Here is a 15,770-nt window from a genome sequence, read left to right on the forward strand (position 1 = left end):
CAAATATTCTGATCAAACGTGGGATGGAATATGTATTTGAAAACAAGCATACGTGGCGTAAACACACGATCAATTCGGCTTGTATCTCTTTCGATTTGTTTGAACAATACCAGGTAAAATATAGTGGCAAAAAATACGCTATAAATGACGTATGACGATAACGTAGAAATACTCACTGAAAAAAAGGGGAGAACGAAAATGAAAAATTTGAGCGTTTTTCCATCGGAACAATAGGAAGGATGCACACTTACCTACTTACTTAAGTACCGCGTGAAATATTTACGCGCGGATTACGTGACTAATTTCGTACAACAGACGAGAAAATTTGATCGAAACAAAGTATAATAGTATCGTGGGCGAGTTTCAGACCATCCACGTTATCCATATTACACAGTGGCAAGCGAACATGCTTTCAAGAAACGTTTCCACGTGCTGTTATAGAGAAACCAAGATCGAAGATATTGCCATCGCGATCCCCTACGTGTTTATAGTTTCTCTCGACTCGCAAACGTTTCTACGAAAGGATGCGAGCGAAAGAGTATGGAAATCAGCTTTCCGAGAAAAATCTAGGCAAGAGCGGAAGTTTACACGCGGAGAAACTGTCACAGAGCAACAAGGATAGTCTTGGACTATCAAAGATCGGAAATGGCAAAAAAGTGGATGGTCCGAGACTCGTACTACACTGTAGTATGTACGATGTATACAATATATTAGAGTATTCACGCGCGTAGAAATCAGTATGCGGATTGGGAAGCGGTTGCAGAATCGGGGTACAGGCTCGCAAGCGTGTAATAACGTATTTTATAAATTTATTCACATGATTTAAATAAATCAAGTATACAGTTAAGTTTACGACACACGCGCAACCTGTGTCGTGGTTCACAGTATTGCAAAGCGCATGCTTTTCCATTTTTTCTGTTTCTCACTCATAATTACGAGCTTTGTTTCTCGATTTGTATTTTCATAACTTCTTCCTCCCTTCCTTTTTATTCTTACGCGGCGAATAATATTTTACACGAGGCGAAACGTTTTGTGATATACATATTTACATATCGTACAGTGTTATCATCGGATCGGACATATAAAATTACAAAAAGTCATCGTCTATCTAGTCGAGAATTCAAAATCGAAGCTAAAACTCTCTCTCTTTCTACGCGCCGATAAAACCGTAACACGTCCGAATCGACGTATCGTTCCCTCTCGTATATGTATAGTTGATAGTTATAATATATATATATACAATGTACACGTACGTCGACACAAACTTGCAAAATTTTGCAATCTTATTTACATATTGCGTTTCCTTTCTTCCGTATAATAATAGATATGTACAAGAGCGTGGCCCTAAATCGCCATTAAAACCGATTTCACGGCGCAAAGGAGACGGCGCGTGTTTATACTTTACTGCTCGGTGTAAAGTCGTCGAGCCAAGTGGAAGAGGGAGCGGTGAAGAGAGTGTCCGTCGAACTAGATTCTCGCGAGACGCCATTCAGAAATTCGCACGATACAGTTCGTGCGCGCGCGCGCGCGCGCAATTAGTTGTACAACGAAAGAGAGAGGAGCCTGCTAGACGGGGACCAGAGATAACGGGCGGGGGTGGAGAGGTACATAGAAGAGGAGAAAAGAAGAAAAAGAGAGACGTAATAGGGGAATAGACCGAATAGGGAGGAAAAAAGAAAGGGGATGGTGAAAGGGGGGTGGGCAAGAGTGGAAAAGTGAACAATCACGCCTTTACCGATCAAACAAAGCAAGAGCGCGTTTCACGAGAAAAGAAAAAAGATCGTCGCGGACAAATATTTGGATAGTAGTCGCGTGGAACATAGTATGTGCTTTGGGCTAATCGCGCGTTCCTCTATCGCTACTAACAACGTCTCCCTCGTTTTAAGCACAGCCTGTGAAAAGGCGACAGCAGCTCGACGACGATCTCTCGAGGTACATATGTAGTGGCGACGCGAATCGAATTCAATGTTCTCTCCCGTTCCCCTAGTAACCTTGGACACTCGATACGCGAATTAAAAATCGAGAAAATATATGTTTCGTTTATCGACTGTCCAAATTGGTTGATCGGCTAGTTCGTTGGAGCCAGTTGGACGCTTAGATACTCAGAGGCTCGGCGTTCATACCGCCCCCTTTGCGACAGGTAGTGAAACGGCAGTAAAATGGCAGTGAAACGGTAGTGAAACGGCAGTGAAACGGAACACAAAAAGCAAGAGAAGCTCCTCGTTCACGTTTATCCAAGGTATATCACAAGCAGAAGAGAATCGGTGCGCGCGAAGCTAGACGAGATAGGCCTGGCCGGAAGATGGTGGCGGTGGCGGAGGCGGCGGTTGTTGCTGTCTCCAGGCGGTTCTCTCCAGCGTGGAATAATCCGAGTCGATGGACGAGTATATGTGCTCGGACAGCGGTCTCCTATGATCCTCGCTGCTGCCGCTGCTGATGGTGGTGTTGTTGGTGCCGATGAGATTGCTACCTGGCACGGTAACCGCGTCTCGATAGGCGTGATTGACGGTCAGCCTAGGCTGCGGCGACAAAGGTGGCAGCTGTTGTTGAGGCATGGAAACCGTGCCGCAAGAATAGGCGGGCGGCGCGTGTTGCAACATCAACGCGGTCGTTGGCGAGGACGACGAGTCTTTAAAGAGGGATCGTTGGCCACGTTCTTGGGCGCGTAGCGTCGACATGCTTGTCTTCTCGCTACCGACACAGTCCAACGTGTACGTGTTGATGTTACGCTTGTAAACGAGGGGCGACGATTTACTCTCGACGGATATATCGGCGGGATTCATCATCGTATTGACCGATGACGGTATCGCGTATCGGAGACGTTCCCAGAACCTCTTCTCGCCCCACGTAAGGATCGCAGCCGCGGTTCGAAGGTACGGTCGTAGTTCGGGATCGCGTTCCACTTCCGGGCACGCGTGTCCCGCTTGAACGACGATCAACTGCGCCGCTCGTCCCCGGAGTGCTTCGTGAAGCGCCGCGCGAAACTCGAAACGGGACCATTCGGTTTGCACAAAGTTACGAGTAAGAACGATGAGGACACGGCGGGACGCGTCAACCGCTTCCAAGACGATCGGGGCCGGTGCGGAAGCACGAAGTACGCATGGTAAGTCGCGATGATGCAGGCACAGCCGAAATCCTGCGGTGCCGTGCTCCAGTTCCATCGCCAACGAATGCACCACGAAATCCTCGTCGTTCGGACTATAGCAAACGTAACAATCGTAGAGGCGTTCGCGATCGGCGTCGCAGCACGCGGCGGCCATCGGTGCAGCCGCGGCCGGCATCGTCGCGGTTCCGCTCGACTTGCCCGACGGTTTGCCGGACCGCAGAAACCGTAAACCGTACTTGGAGTACGCCCACGCACCGACCGGTTCGCGGAATATAAAGGCGAGCACGACGATCACCAGAAGAACCAGCACCGCCGAGAGCGTTGCGGCCACCAGAGGCAAGTAATCGGAGACCATGATACTCTCGATGACGCCACCTTGAGAAAAGTAATCGGAACAGACCGTTTCGTTGACGTTCAAACGGCGCCTGTACGCTGGCCTCGCGTCCCCCCCGTAGTAGCACCAAACGTCGCTCGCGTCCACCACCTTATGCGCGTTGTCGGAAACCCACGAGGACAGTTCTTGCAAGAACTTGCATCGACAGGACCACGGGTTGCTGCCGAGAGACAGCTCGACGAGGCGAGCGTTCAGAGTAACCTGCCATACCGGGAAAGTCACCAATCGATTTCCACTGAGTCTCAATATTTCGAGCGAACGCAACGGCAGGAAGGTCAGGTTACCGATGAATCCGATCAGATTGTTTTGCAGATAGAGTTCGCGCAGGTGGGACAACCGTTCGAATTCGAACCCCTTCAGTTCGCGTATCCGATTGTCTTCCAGATGAAGGATCTGCAGATTGTTCAGCCCATTGAACGTACGGTTCTGGATCGATTCGATGCCACTGGCGTTCACGTACAGCACTCGCATGTTCTTACGTCCTATGAACACGTGGTTCTGCAACTCGCGCAACACGTTCCCGTCCAAGTAGACCTCGGTCGCGTCCATCGGGATCCGCCGCGGTATCTCCTCGACGGTCAGGCCGGAGCAATCGACGGCGTTCGTGTTCCACGTGCGGTCGTTGTAGCACTTGCAACCTGCCGGGCAGGTCATCTCACAGTCGCACGCGTCGAAATCACAGCAATGGCACAGAGCGAAACAATGAGCCTCGTAGCGGCAGAGGAACTGCTCGGACCTGGCCGTTGACGCGGACACAATGGCTACGCCACGTGGTCCGGATGTACGACACATTACATTGTCCAAGTCCATGATACGTGGATACTCCCTGGTCGATGTCTGATTGTTGATCGCTGGCAGCCAATCCATCGAACAGTTGCAGTTGAACGGATTTCCACCGATGTAGAACTCCGGCAGGGCTCGATCTTCCGGTACCTTGGTCAACAGCAACGACGTCAGCTCCATTGTCTCGATCATGTTCGCGTACATGTCGACCCTGGTCAGGTTCTCCTTGTCCCTGAACGTGTTGGGTCGTACCAGGCTGATGTAGTTGTTATTTATGAACAGCAACTCTACGCTGTCCGGCACGGACAACGGGGACAACTCGGTAACACGGTTGTGGCTGGCGTCCAAGGTCTTCACCTTCGAGTCGCGAATCTTGTAATAGTTGCCCAAGCTTTCGATGAAATTCCCGTGTATATCCAACCATTTCAAGTTGCCAGGTATGAACGCGTAGTCGAACCACTCGATATGATTCTCCGACAGATTGAGCAGCAACAAACTGGCGATATTGGTGAAAACGCCGTTTATGTCGGATAGGAAGTTTCCATCGAGTCTAATAGCTTCGAGTCGCACGTTCCGTTCGAAGGCGTATCTCTCGACGTGTTGCACCTTGTTTCTAGCTAAATTCAGAATCTGCAGATTCGGTAGATCCCACAGCATGCCGCGCGACAGATTGCCGATGTCGTTGCCGATCAGTCGCAGGCCCGTCAGTTGATCCAGATTGCGGAACGAGCCGTTGTAGAAATTGCTAATCCGATTCTCGCCCAAGTCGAGGGTTTTCAGGAGAGCGAGGTCGCGTAACGCGTCCGGCACCGCCGTAAGCTCGTTACCACTCAGATCCAGTTCCTTCAGGTCCGAACAGTTGCGAAACGCGAGCGGATCGATGCTGGCGATCGCGTTGCCGGACAACGTCAGCCGATTCAGAACAAACAGACCGTTGAACAGTTGCGCTCCCACGGTGTGAAGCTTGTTGTCGGACAGCTCGAGGGTATGCAAATTGTAAAGTGGGAGAAAAGCGTTGCTCTCGATCCGATCGATCGTATTGTTCCTAAGATCGAGGATCTGTAGGAAGAATAGGTCCTTGAACATACGCGCGTCGATGTGCGTCAGCATGTTGTAAGAGAGGTCGAGAACGATCAGCCGAATCAGTCCGAGAAACGTAGTCTCGTCGACGCGGTCACTGCCGAGTCGATTGCCCGCAAGATTTAGCACGAGCAGCTGCTCCAGCCGGGTGAATATACCCCTGGGCAGGTCGCGGAGCCCGTTGTACGCCAGGTGTATCTCTCGAAGCTCCCTCGTACTGGCGAACAAACCTTCGGGCAACGAGTCCAACGAATTATAGCTGGCGTTAAACGTACGCAATACGGTCAACCCTTGGAGCGCGTCACTGGCAATTTCGACGATCGAGTTCCGCTGCAGGTGCAACTCTTGCAGCTGACGAAGGCCAAGCAACGGGCTGTTCTCTTGTAAACGCGTGATCTCGTTACGCGACAGATCTAGAATTCGAATGTCCGCGCGACACGGTGGCGAATCGTCGTCGATCCCGTCGGTTCCCTCGACTACTTCCATTCCTTCGACCGAGTCGCCACCGCGTCGATTTAATCCGATGTCGCTCACGTCGTGCAAACGATTCTCCGTTAAATTCAACGTTTGCAGATTATCCAGCGAGCAGAGTAGTTTCGCTGGTAACGCTTGCACGTTGCTCTCCACGATTTCCAAAGTATGTAATTCGCGCAAACCGTGGAAAGAGTCCGGCGCGAGTTCGAGAAAACGGCTGGCACCCCATACCGCGTTGAACGTTTGCACGGTCAGTTTCTTCAGCTCGAGAAGCGGTTGAAACGCACCCTCTGGTATCCGCAGTACCTTACAGCCATGCACGTGCAATTCGTGCAAGCTGGTCAAACGTTGCCAACTGTGAGCATTGAAGCTACTCTCGAAGTGATGGACGTCGCTGCAACGTATCCGTAGCTTGAGAGCGCCGTCGAGCGACGCAACCAGACCGGTGATCGCGCCAGGATCCAACACTCGAAGGGTGCAGTCCGCGGACCGCGTGTCGTTCCCACCCTCTGACAACCACTTGCAGGAAGCTCCGGCCGATTCCGAGAGTATACTTGATGCCAGGCAAAGGAAAGCCGCGTTCATCAGCGTGATAAAAACATACTTCGCTGTCATCTTGCGTGACGATGGTTGCGCACGGCTTTTCGGTTAGTTCAGAGTCGAGAGACGGACGCGATCGCGATCGCGACCACCACCACCGCCACCACCACCAGCACAACCACCACCACCACCAACACCAGCACCAACACCACCTCCTCCACCTCCGCCTCCACCACCTCCGCCACCAGCCCCCGAGATCGGCTCTCAATCACTTTCCAAATCTAATCAAACTATTTTCACCCTTTCTCGCCCCCTCGCTCGCGTACACACTCGCAGCGATGATGACACACGCACGCACATACACACGCAGGCGAGTGCGAGCGCGCGCGCGCTCATGCACCTCCTATCACGTAAGTACGGACCGGCCCATTTCTCTTGTCGTTTATTCGTAGGCCGGTGGCGAGGCACCCTGCCCTACGCTCCTCGGCTCGTCCTTTGTCACTCGCTACCCTCGCTTCTAACTGTTCTTTCTTTCGAAAAGATTACACCTCTTCGTCGCTTTTATCTCGTGATCAACCTTCGTCGTCTATATCTTCCTTACCGAGAATGTTTTCACGCGGTTACATCAAGTAGTACGAGCACGCTTTAAAGAAACACCGACAGAACGAAAACAGTTCGTACAAAGCCGTGTACGCGAAGCGACCGTGCACTACCGTACACTCGCTTCGCATCAACCACCAGCACTGATCCAGCAGACCGCTGACCGCGCATCATCGGCATTCCCGACCGTTCCTCTTCGATGTCTCGCTACAACGCCAGAGTGCGCCACTCTATTACAATATCCTGCAAACAACCCGCCACGAACAAGAACAGAATGTAAAACAACATAACGTCCATATGCGCTTTGGTATGTGCACCGCACCGGTTTTACTCCACTCCCTGCTGGTTGGTGCATTTTTTCTCTACCCCAATTACAACGATTATCCCTTAGTCGATACTACTTCAAAATTTCAATCGTAAAGCTCTTCAAATATTCCAAGCAACGAATCATTTTCTTCCTTTCCTTTTTCTTTCATTTTCTTCGCTTTTCAAAGCTCGAATTTATTCCAGTTTCATCTATTAAATACTGAATCTATCCTACCTTTCATAACGTTTTCACGTATTTCGAATAACCCTGTACACGAGTAACCTATACATATAACGTATTTTATTCGAGAAAATTTCAGTATTCTCCGTTGTATTACGATATTCTTTTTCTTCAAATAATTAATTTTATATGGTTTACATAAAATCAATCAAACGCGTATAATATATCATATAACACTGTAGAGTGTAGAGGACATGTATATTGAAAAACGTTATACGAGTGATATAATATTTTAATTTATCAAACTTTGCCGATAATGCATGAAGCAGAAATAATATCTACAATTTTTTTATTACGTCATACAAACCATTTACAGCAGCGATTTTTAATCTGTGATCCGCTAATCTCCAGGTGCTGCCAAGTCCTCACACACACATAAATTATTTTACTATCCAAATAAAAAATAATTAATGGAAGTATGCGTATTTATTTATTTATATTAAATCTCTTCTCTCTGAATTGGAAGATCGTTGATGAGTAATTAATGAGTGTTTTGAATGCGTATGTTTCAGGTACGTTACAGCATTTAAATTCTGAATTAAGTCCTAGAGATTGTCGACAAAAAATATTGTTTAGAGGAGATCCGTGGTAAATAAGAAATTAAGAATGATCTAGGGAATATGTTTAAAAACCAAAGTTGTACACATACTACGTATAGCGTCGCTACTGTCTTCGTACAGTTGCAATTGGTGGAAGTGGAAGCTGATGCTAGCGACAGCAATCAGTTCAATTTCAGCTTTGGCAGAAGCTTACGTTCTACGCTTCTGTACTTGGTTTGTAGCGGGGAATCCATTCAACGACATCGGGCTTTTGGTAAAAGTCATACGCGACTGTTGAGATTGTTCGCATTTTCGCCGTAAAAATGAGATTAGTGTATATAACCTGCGTTTTATTAGCTACGGCAATTAGCTGCATCGCGGCTGACAATGGTAAGTACATACATATTAATATTTCACCATGTACATATTTGCTTCGTTAACTTTGTTTTAATTTACTAATCAATTCGGTACTGCACCGTTTTCTTGTAATATTTTGTTCAAGCTACGTGTATCGTTGATGGCGCATGCCTTCGTTTATTTAATATGTGCACGAAACATAATCGACTTTAACGGAAAATTCTCTGTCGAACATCAGTCATCTACGTGGCGTTTAATAAACGTTTCACCTTTAACTATTGTTACGTTGATACATATTGAATCTATGTTTTTAACACTTCTCGAAACGACGCGTAAAATATTCGATTTGCGCGAGAAATAGCAATATATAACGTACTGTCTCAGGCATTTGTTACAGGCATTTTACATTTGCACGCAGTAGCACGTTCACTTGTTTCGTATTACACAAGACAGACCCTTGCTATATTTCTCGATGTCTCTAGAAACATAGGCGTACCTAAAATCCTTCATCTTTTTATCGTCTAAATCGTGCAATCGTTTAATCGTTTAATCCTTCAATCGTTTATTCGCACTCTTTAATTAATCGTTGTACTATGTTGCTGTAGAATTTTACCATTATCGATTTTATATTTACGATTGTATATACGCTTAGCCATACGGCAGGATATTTTGCGATCTAACGAATATAATCGCTAAAGTTTATTAGATACAGTAAATAATCATCATGCACAATTTTATTCATTTCTACGAGACCTTCAGTTCTTTTACGTGATCTCGTTTTACTTCGATTAATTTTATTTTACGTTATTACCCGTTTTTTAAAATGTACAAATTCATTTCCTTTTTAAACTGTAATAATTATATCTCGTTTATATTGTTTTCATTTATAATTACATTTAATTCATTTCTTATTTAATAAGCTTTCCTTTTTGTTATACGCAGCTTCAAAGCAAGGATTTCATAATAATATATGTAATATTAATTCTTTACACAGCTGCTACAACTCAAGGAGATACTAAATCTATCAGTCAGCAGACAGTGGATCTAGTCAATAGTACTGCACCTATTAAAAATTCCTCGAGTCCTGCTGCACCAGTTAAGGATTCTGTTAAGGATTCTAGTACCAATGTAACTAAAAATGCCGATGCCAATGACAATATCACCAGTACCGTCGCTACTATTCCTGTTACTACTACTAACACCACTATTGGTAACAAAACAAAAGCTGATACTACTCCTGACAGTGATCACGGTACAGAATCCACCAATTCAACAACAACTACAACAACAACTTCAACACCTACAACTTCGTCAATAACAACCAAACAAACACCTACGCCTGAAAAATCTACATCTACGACTATAGTTACACCTACTACTACGAACAATACAACACCTATTGTTTCATCAACACCTATAACTACTCCAGTTCCATCATCGACAAAAGTTGCTCCACCTTATAGAGAACGACAGTTTGATGGACTCAGCTTTTTAGGTAAGTAAAAAACGATACATTCTACTTGTGTGCATTTTGTTGCTTCCTCAAATAGTCATTTCGCTTGGAGATTTTAAAAATACACGCGTACGTTGAAGCTTGAGAAGTTATCACATGATTAAGTAAAACGTTTCCCTTTTCTAGGTGGCATCATTTTAGCTACATGTTTAATGGCAATCGGTGTACTCTCTTGGAAATTCTATAGAACATTCAATGAACAAAACTACCGCACGCTATGATACAGATATTGTCATCGCGAAAATTCCATTTTCCAATAAGTAAATGCAGTCGTTCGAACTGGAAACTATGAATTTTACCATAATAATATTACGTATTTTTATAACGCACTTAAGTGTCGCGTGGTTTAAGTGCTCTTAGTAATGTGATGTGCAAACGCGAATTTCGTTTCTTTGTACCCAATTACAAAGACGAGTTACACGCATTATAGTATTGTCTCTTCGTATGTTCGCACGCGCATTGTAATAACGTTTATATTTATGAAAAAGAAAGAACGAATACTATGTGCATAGAAGAAGAGGAAAAAGTAAGAGAATCTTGAGGGCGTGAGAGAAGGAGAGAAATAGAAAAGCAAATATAGTATTACTATGCGCATGCGTAATTTGCGTACGCAAGTTGACGACCAATCAAATACACATTCCATCAAAAAGATCAATTTTGCACTATATCAAGTCCACGTAATATTTTCTGCTCAAATGAAAATTATTTCGTAAAACTCTTTCTTCTATTTTTCTTTTATTGAACTCGTTTATCAGTTGCTGCCATACGTAAAAACAATGGTTAAAATAATATAAAAACGATGAAATGTACACAGATATAAAGGTTCCTATGTGTATATTCATAGTAAGAACAAAATATGTAAAAGGATTAAATATGAGACGTTTAATAGAGTTTGATTAAAATTTAGGAGATTTGCACATAAATAATGATATGGTATAAACGAAGTCTGGTATGACATATTTTCTATGGTTATATTCTTCACTATTACTTTTCTCACTAAGATGATATTTAATTATTAATTGCGGGCGTGAAGAATATTTTATATTCTAAGGGTATAAGGGTCGTTCGTACGTATAAATTATAGATGCTCCTGTACATGCCTTCATTAAATAATATTCTTGTTCAGGAATTTTCGTACGAGTCAAAAAAGAAATGAAAGTTTTTAGTTTCGATTTTTGTACCTGTTGGGAGATATAGTTATATGATTACAACAAATGTTGAACTTGGTTTTCGGCTCATAAGGAATGTAATATGCTAATTAATATTTTACTTAATATAATCGTATAATACGTATTTTCATTTATATTTAGATTTTTTTTTCTTTCTGATACGAGCAAAATGTGTAGAGATTTAGTTTTCGTTTATTTCGTTCCGTTTTTCTTTCTTTTTTTTTTAAGTAGGTATTTTATTTTTAAAAGAAGGTAATTAAATTACCAATGTGACGATAGATGTACCGTAATCGATAACACTGGCCCCTAAAACTCCTTCTGTAGTTTCGAATATGTTTTTGATACGTTTAATATCATCAGGTAAAAAGTTTAAGTGTTTACACGTAGAGCGATGATTTTCTCGTAATAGCTTTCCTATAATGTACGTTATGAACGTTAAATCGAAGTTTACAGAGAGACGTAATGAGAGTTGAGTTATTTTTAAGGAAACATGTGCGGTACATAAATAAACTAATTTTGAAACATATTAATTGAAGTCGAATATGCGACCTGCTATTATAAGAAAAGATACCTAAATATATATATTTAAAAAAAACTACAGCCTAAATAGTGTATTGTATTTACATTCCGTGTAATATTTTAACAAGCTATGTAAAATACTTGCTTATATGAATTATACGATATTAATACTACGCAATGGCAAAACAAAATATCAAGTTAATTAATCAAGCTACACGATATACCGAAACATTTGATAAAAAATCCTACCCAATTCTTCCCACTGTTCACTTCTAATCGCATTCGTCATTTCCACTATTCTTTTATCCTCGTCTATCACATCATTGGCCGTTTCCATTGTTTCTTGCGGAAATAAAAATTCCATCATGGACACGCCGATCGGATGTGTACGCCATCGAGACATTGTATTCATCACTGTCATAATTTCTTCGTAGCGTATTCGATTACGTTCGTCTCCACGCCGTTTCGATAATTTAACTTTTTTAACATTGTTTAATTCGATAAGAATCAATTGAACATCAATGGCATTCCAATTGCATCGATCGATATCAAGGGATCGTGCATCGAATGCGAAAATCTCATCCTCGTTCCCGATAACAGAAGTTAAAACATCCGACATACGAACTTTGCAAGAGTCTGACGCTAATTTCTCCACCAAGTGGCATATCAACGTCTTCTCTATAACATTGCCTGTATAAGTATTTGTAATCGCTTCAAAAAATGTATACAACGCCACGACCAGGGCGGAGCTGCTTCCGAGACCGTATTTAGCTGGTAAGCTGGATACGATTACGATTTGAAAGCCAGGAACGTGTGCTGTTAACAATATTGATTCCATTCAACCAACACGTGTTTCGTACGCATTTTTTGCGTCGCGTTGTTGCTATTTGTTTACTTGGCTGTCAGCCTCGGAAACGTTAAAAAAAAAATTTGATTACATATATTTTTCTTGCTTTCAATACCAGCAGAAATTACCTAGATTATTAGCGAAAATATAGCTAATATAATTAATTACGTATGGATAATGGAAATTCGATTAACGAAGAACGCGTTAAACAATCTGCTGCGTTCAAAAGAATTTAATTGTCGGGGAGATTGAAAAACGAACTGGCTAATACCTCCTCGGCTATTTTTGAAACTTCGTATCGTTCCTTTTAAGCAACGTATCCACGAAGTTTCTTCCGCTAATGTGCGAAGATTTTTATCATCCAAGCGAAACTTGAACATTTCCCCGTCGGTATTCTCCAAGAACGTTTTAACCTGGCACCATTTGCTGCCGTGATTGCGTTTACCAACCACTAACGTGACAAGTTGAATGGCCTGTTTTATTTCAAGGGAAGATAAACCAAGCAAATGTGTGCGTATGTGTATGTGTGTGTCGTTACACGCGTTATTGCTGCTTCCGTGCAGCACGATCGTAGGAAAGTACATATTCAGTGATCGTGCAAGCAAAAAGTCGGAACTCGCGATGAATCACCATCGCAGAAATGATTGAATTTGCACCTACCATGGATAACGATTTACTTTCCACGAGATTGGCGCTCTTGCCAGCTATGGTTAAACATCCGGGCGCAAATACCGCGCAGGTAGGGATTAATCCATAAGACTTAATAAATTCCTGTTCGGCCAGAGATCTTAATTCATCCAAACTTGGAATTTTTTTGGACAAATGCTCGTTTACATAAGGTTTCACCAATTTGTAGTAATCCTTTAAAAACTGTATCAGATGAAACGATATGATTGAATTTACAACGGTTTCTTGCATGAAGACACGTAAATTCTTAAACGTGAAAGTAATACGTATATATAATTAACACGCGTATTATCATCACGATTTATAGTTAACCGCAATTAATCATAATTATATTAACTTTTATTCCTAATTCTCAAATCTTACTCTTTTAAAATTTTTAGAAGTTTCGTAGCAGAAAACTATATCTTACGCAGTGATGACATTAATACTTTATTAACTTGTATTATATATTATGCTTAATATTATATTCTATAGCTTAAATTCATAGTTACACGACTATATGTAAACACAATTACGTGTATGGAATATGTGTGTAGGAAAATTTCGAGAGATGAGACATAAAAATAAGCTTTTCTGTACTATCTAGTTTATATTTAAAATTATATCATCGACTTCACAAACTTGAAATTTCTTTTGAAAACTAAAACGCGTTATATATTTTGTCCTATCGAAGGATTGAATCGATCGGACCGTTTACGAGTTAACAAATTTACGCTCAAATATGTCGTGCAATATCATATGTATATCGTCCACGAACGATTCGATGGGAACTCTTACTTTATTGTTCGATAAATTGGCTGGCATGGAAGCGATACACGTCGTATGGATACTACGGGATTTATCGTTCATTCTGAGAAAAATCATCTAGCTAGAATTTCCCCAAGTGTTACGAATCAGTATATTTTTGATTGACATTTCTGACGTTCCGGAGAAACGAACGAAACGCTCGAGTCCCGGACCCGGGACTTTGGCTTTTCTTTCGTCGTTTTGTTTTGCGCGTCATAGAAATTCGACGAAACGTGCAACGTAGGGAACGAAATCGTGCGAACCGTGCGTTTTCTCCTTGAACTGTGCCTGCAAAAATCGATCTAACACCACATATCGTGTTGATTGCAATTTTTCTCGTTTCTCCGTCTCATTGGTTTCGCTCCTTCTCTCCGATTATGCAAATGATGTCGAAACGTGACATTCGCGATGCTTTCGTAGAAGGGAGATACCCGAGACTGCCGATACCCGAACAGCGCCATAAACTGAGAGAAGTGTACTACATGTTTCTAGCACGTGATGAAAATATCAGTGTTTGAAAACAGCGTAGTCCTTAGATAGATAGATCATTGTCTTTTGTTTTTCTCTTGTTTGTCAAAAATATTTCCTTCCTAAACGGGATTACACGTTTTCGAAGACTCTTCTTTTTTTACCAATTAACTACATTCGACGTGTAAACACGCCAATCCAAAACTTTATTTCGATCCCATTGACGTGTATATTTATCATGTGAAATAAAAATTACCATTTATTATAAATACTCAAAATTTTAATAAAAAATAATATAAATGACATTTAGTGGTATGTTTCCTTTATACTTTCAGTAAATATCATATATTTTATAAAAAAAAAAGTTTGATTATATGATTATTCCCATAAGTGCGTATATCGACTATTCCCCGAATTGTTTTGTGTACTTTGCTGTGTATATCAGCTATTCCTCGAATTGTTTTGTGTTTTATATCAGCTTATATAACTTTATACCAGCCATCATCAAAAGCAAATCCACTTCGAAGATGTGCCATCTGCTCAAAAAATGGAATTCGTAAGAAGTCACATTACTGGTGCTCGATTTGACGAAGTGTCGCTTTATGTGGTATCTTGCTTTGAAAAATACCACACTGAAATCAACTGAATTTCTTAAATTTTTCTTCTTTATGAATTTTATTGCTATTTTGGCAATTTTTAAATTCATAATGACGATACCTTTTACAACAATGAATTGTTCATTTTTTATCGAACAAAACTATAAACCTTCATCATTTTGACTTACTTTTTTTGTAAAATTTATAATAAGAACATTTGTTCTGCATTCGACGTGTATATTCGTCATTGCTTGATTTTACCTACGCGCTCCGTAAGGGATTTTTGAAATTAAATTCCGCATTTAACAGATTAATAACTATTTATAATAATTACTTATTCCCTTTAATAATAATTTCACGAATACAAGAAACGCGACACGATGCGATGTTTCCCAGGGGATGTAAAATGTGTCACGATGTTGCGTAGCAGCGCCAATAAAATTCTGTTTTCAATGTACAAATCGCTGGTGTGCGTGGCTGTTTGGCTGGAAACATAAAACAGCTCACAATATCTTCTTACCAACTACGCTTGTGTGTTACCGCAGATGGTACAATGAAAATTGTGAAATAGCCATACACGGTGTACGGTTGTCTGTGCTGATACGATAATGAGTTGTACGTCACGAATATTCGCATAATTATCACAGTATGAAGCTTGAACCTCAGAGATACGGAAGTTATATACTTAAACTGTATCGAAATCTAATCGAGAAAAAGCACTACCGGCTTATGCACACGACCGTTACAACCTAAACGTAAACGTAT

At 42.2% G+C, this 15,770-nt stretch overlaps 3 protein-coding genes across 3 annotated transcripts; 1 reads left to right on the plus strand and 2 right to left on the minus strand.

Moving 5' to 3' along the window:
* Positions 1–792: 792 nt before the first annotated feature.
* Positions 793–7,317, minus strand: Toll-7 (Toll-like receptor 7). The gene has a single exon (XM_072007008.1). It carries the CDS (start codon positions 6,450–6,452, stop codon positions 2,277–2,279), a length of 4,176 nt encoding a protein of 1,391 aa, XP_071863109.1. The 5' UTR covers positions 6,453–7,317; the 3' UTR covers positions 793–2,276.
* A 922-nt stretch (positions 7,318–8,239) lies between these two features.
* LOC139989088 (uncharacterized) lies at positions 8,240–11,812 on the plus strand. The gene is made up of 3 exons (XM_072007028.1): positions 8,240–8,453; positions 9,415–9,915; positions 10,060–11,812. Exons 1-3 carry the CDS (start codon positions 8,387–8,389, stop codon positions 10,152–10,154), a joined length of 663 nt encoding a protein of 220 aa, XP_071863129.1. The 5' UTR covers positions 8,240–8,386; the 3' UTR covers positions 10,155–11,812.
* LOC139988859 (galactokinase) lies at positions 11,308–15,253 on the minus strand. Its single transcript, XM_072006643.1, is given in 5 exon segments — positions 11,308–12,437; positions 12,740–12,967; positions 12,970–13,036; positions 13,129–13,338; positions 15,194–15,253. Coding segments are annotated over 5 exon segments (1,305 nt in total). The 3' UTR covers positions 11,308–11,697.
* Positions 15,254–15,770: the final 517 nt, after the last annotated feature.

The sequence above is a fragment of the Bombus fervidus genome, chromosome 7 (assembly GCF_041682495.2).
Source record: "Bombus fervidus isolate BK054 chromosome 7, iyBomFerv1, whole genome shotgun sequence".
In the NCBI taxonomy this organism is placed as follows: domain Eukaryota; kingdom Metazoa; phylum Arthropoda; class Insecta; order Hymenoptera; family Apidae; genus Bombus; species Bombus fervidus.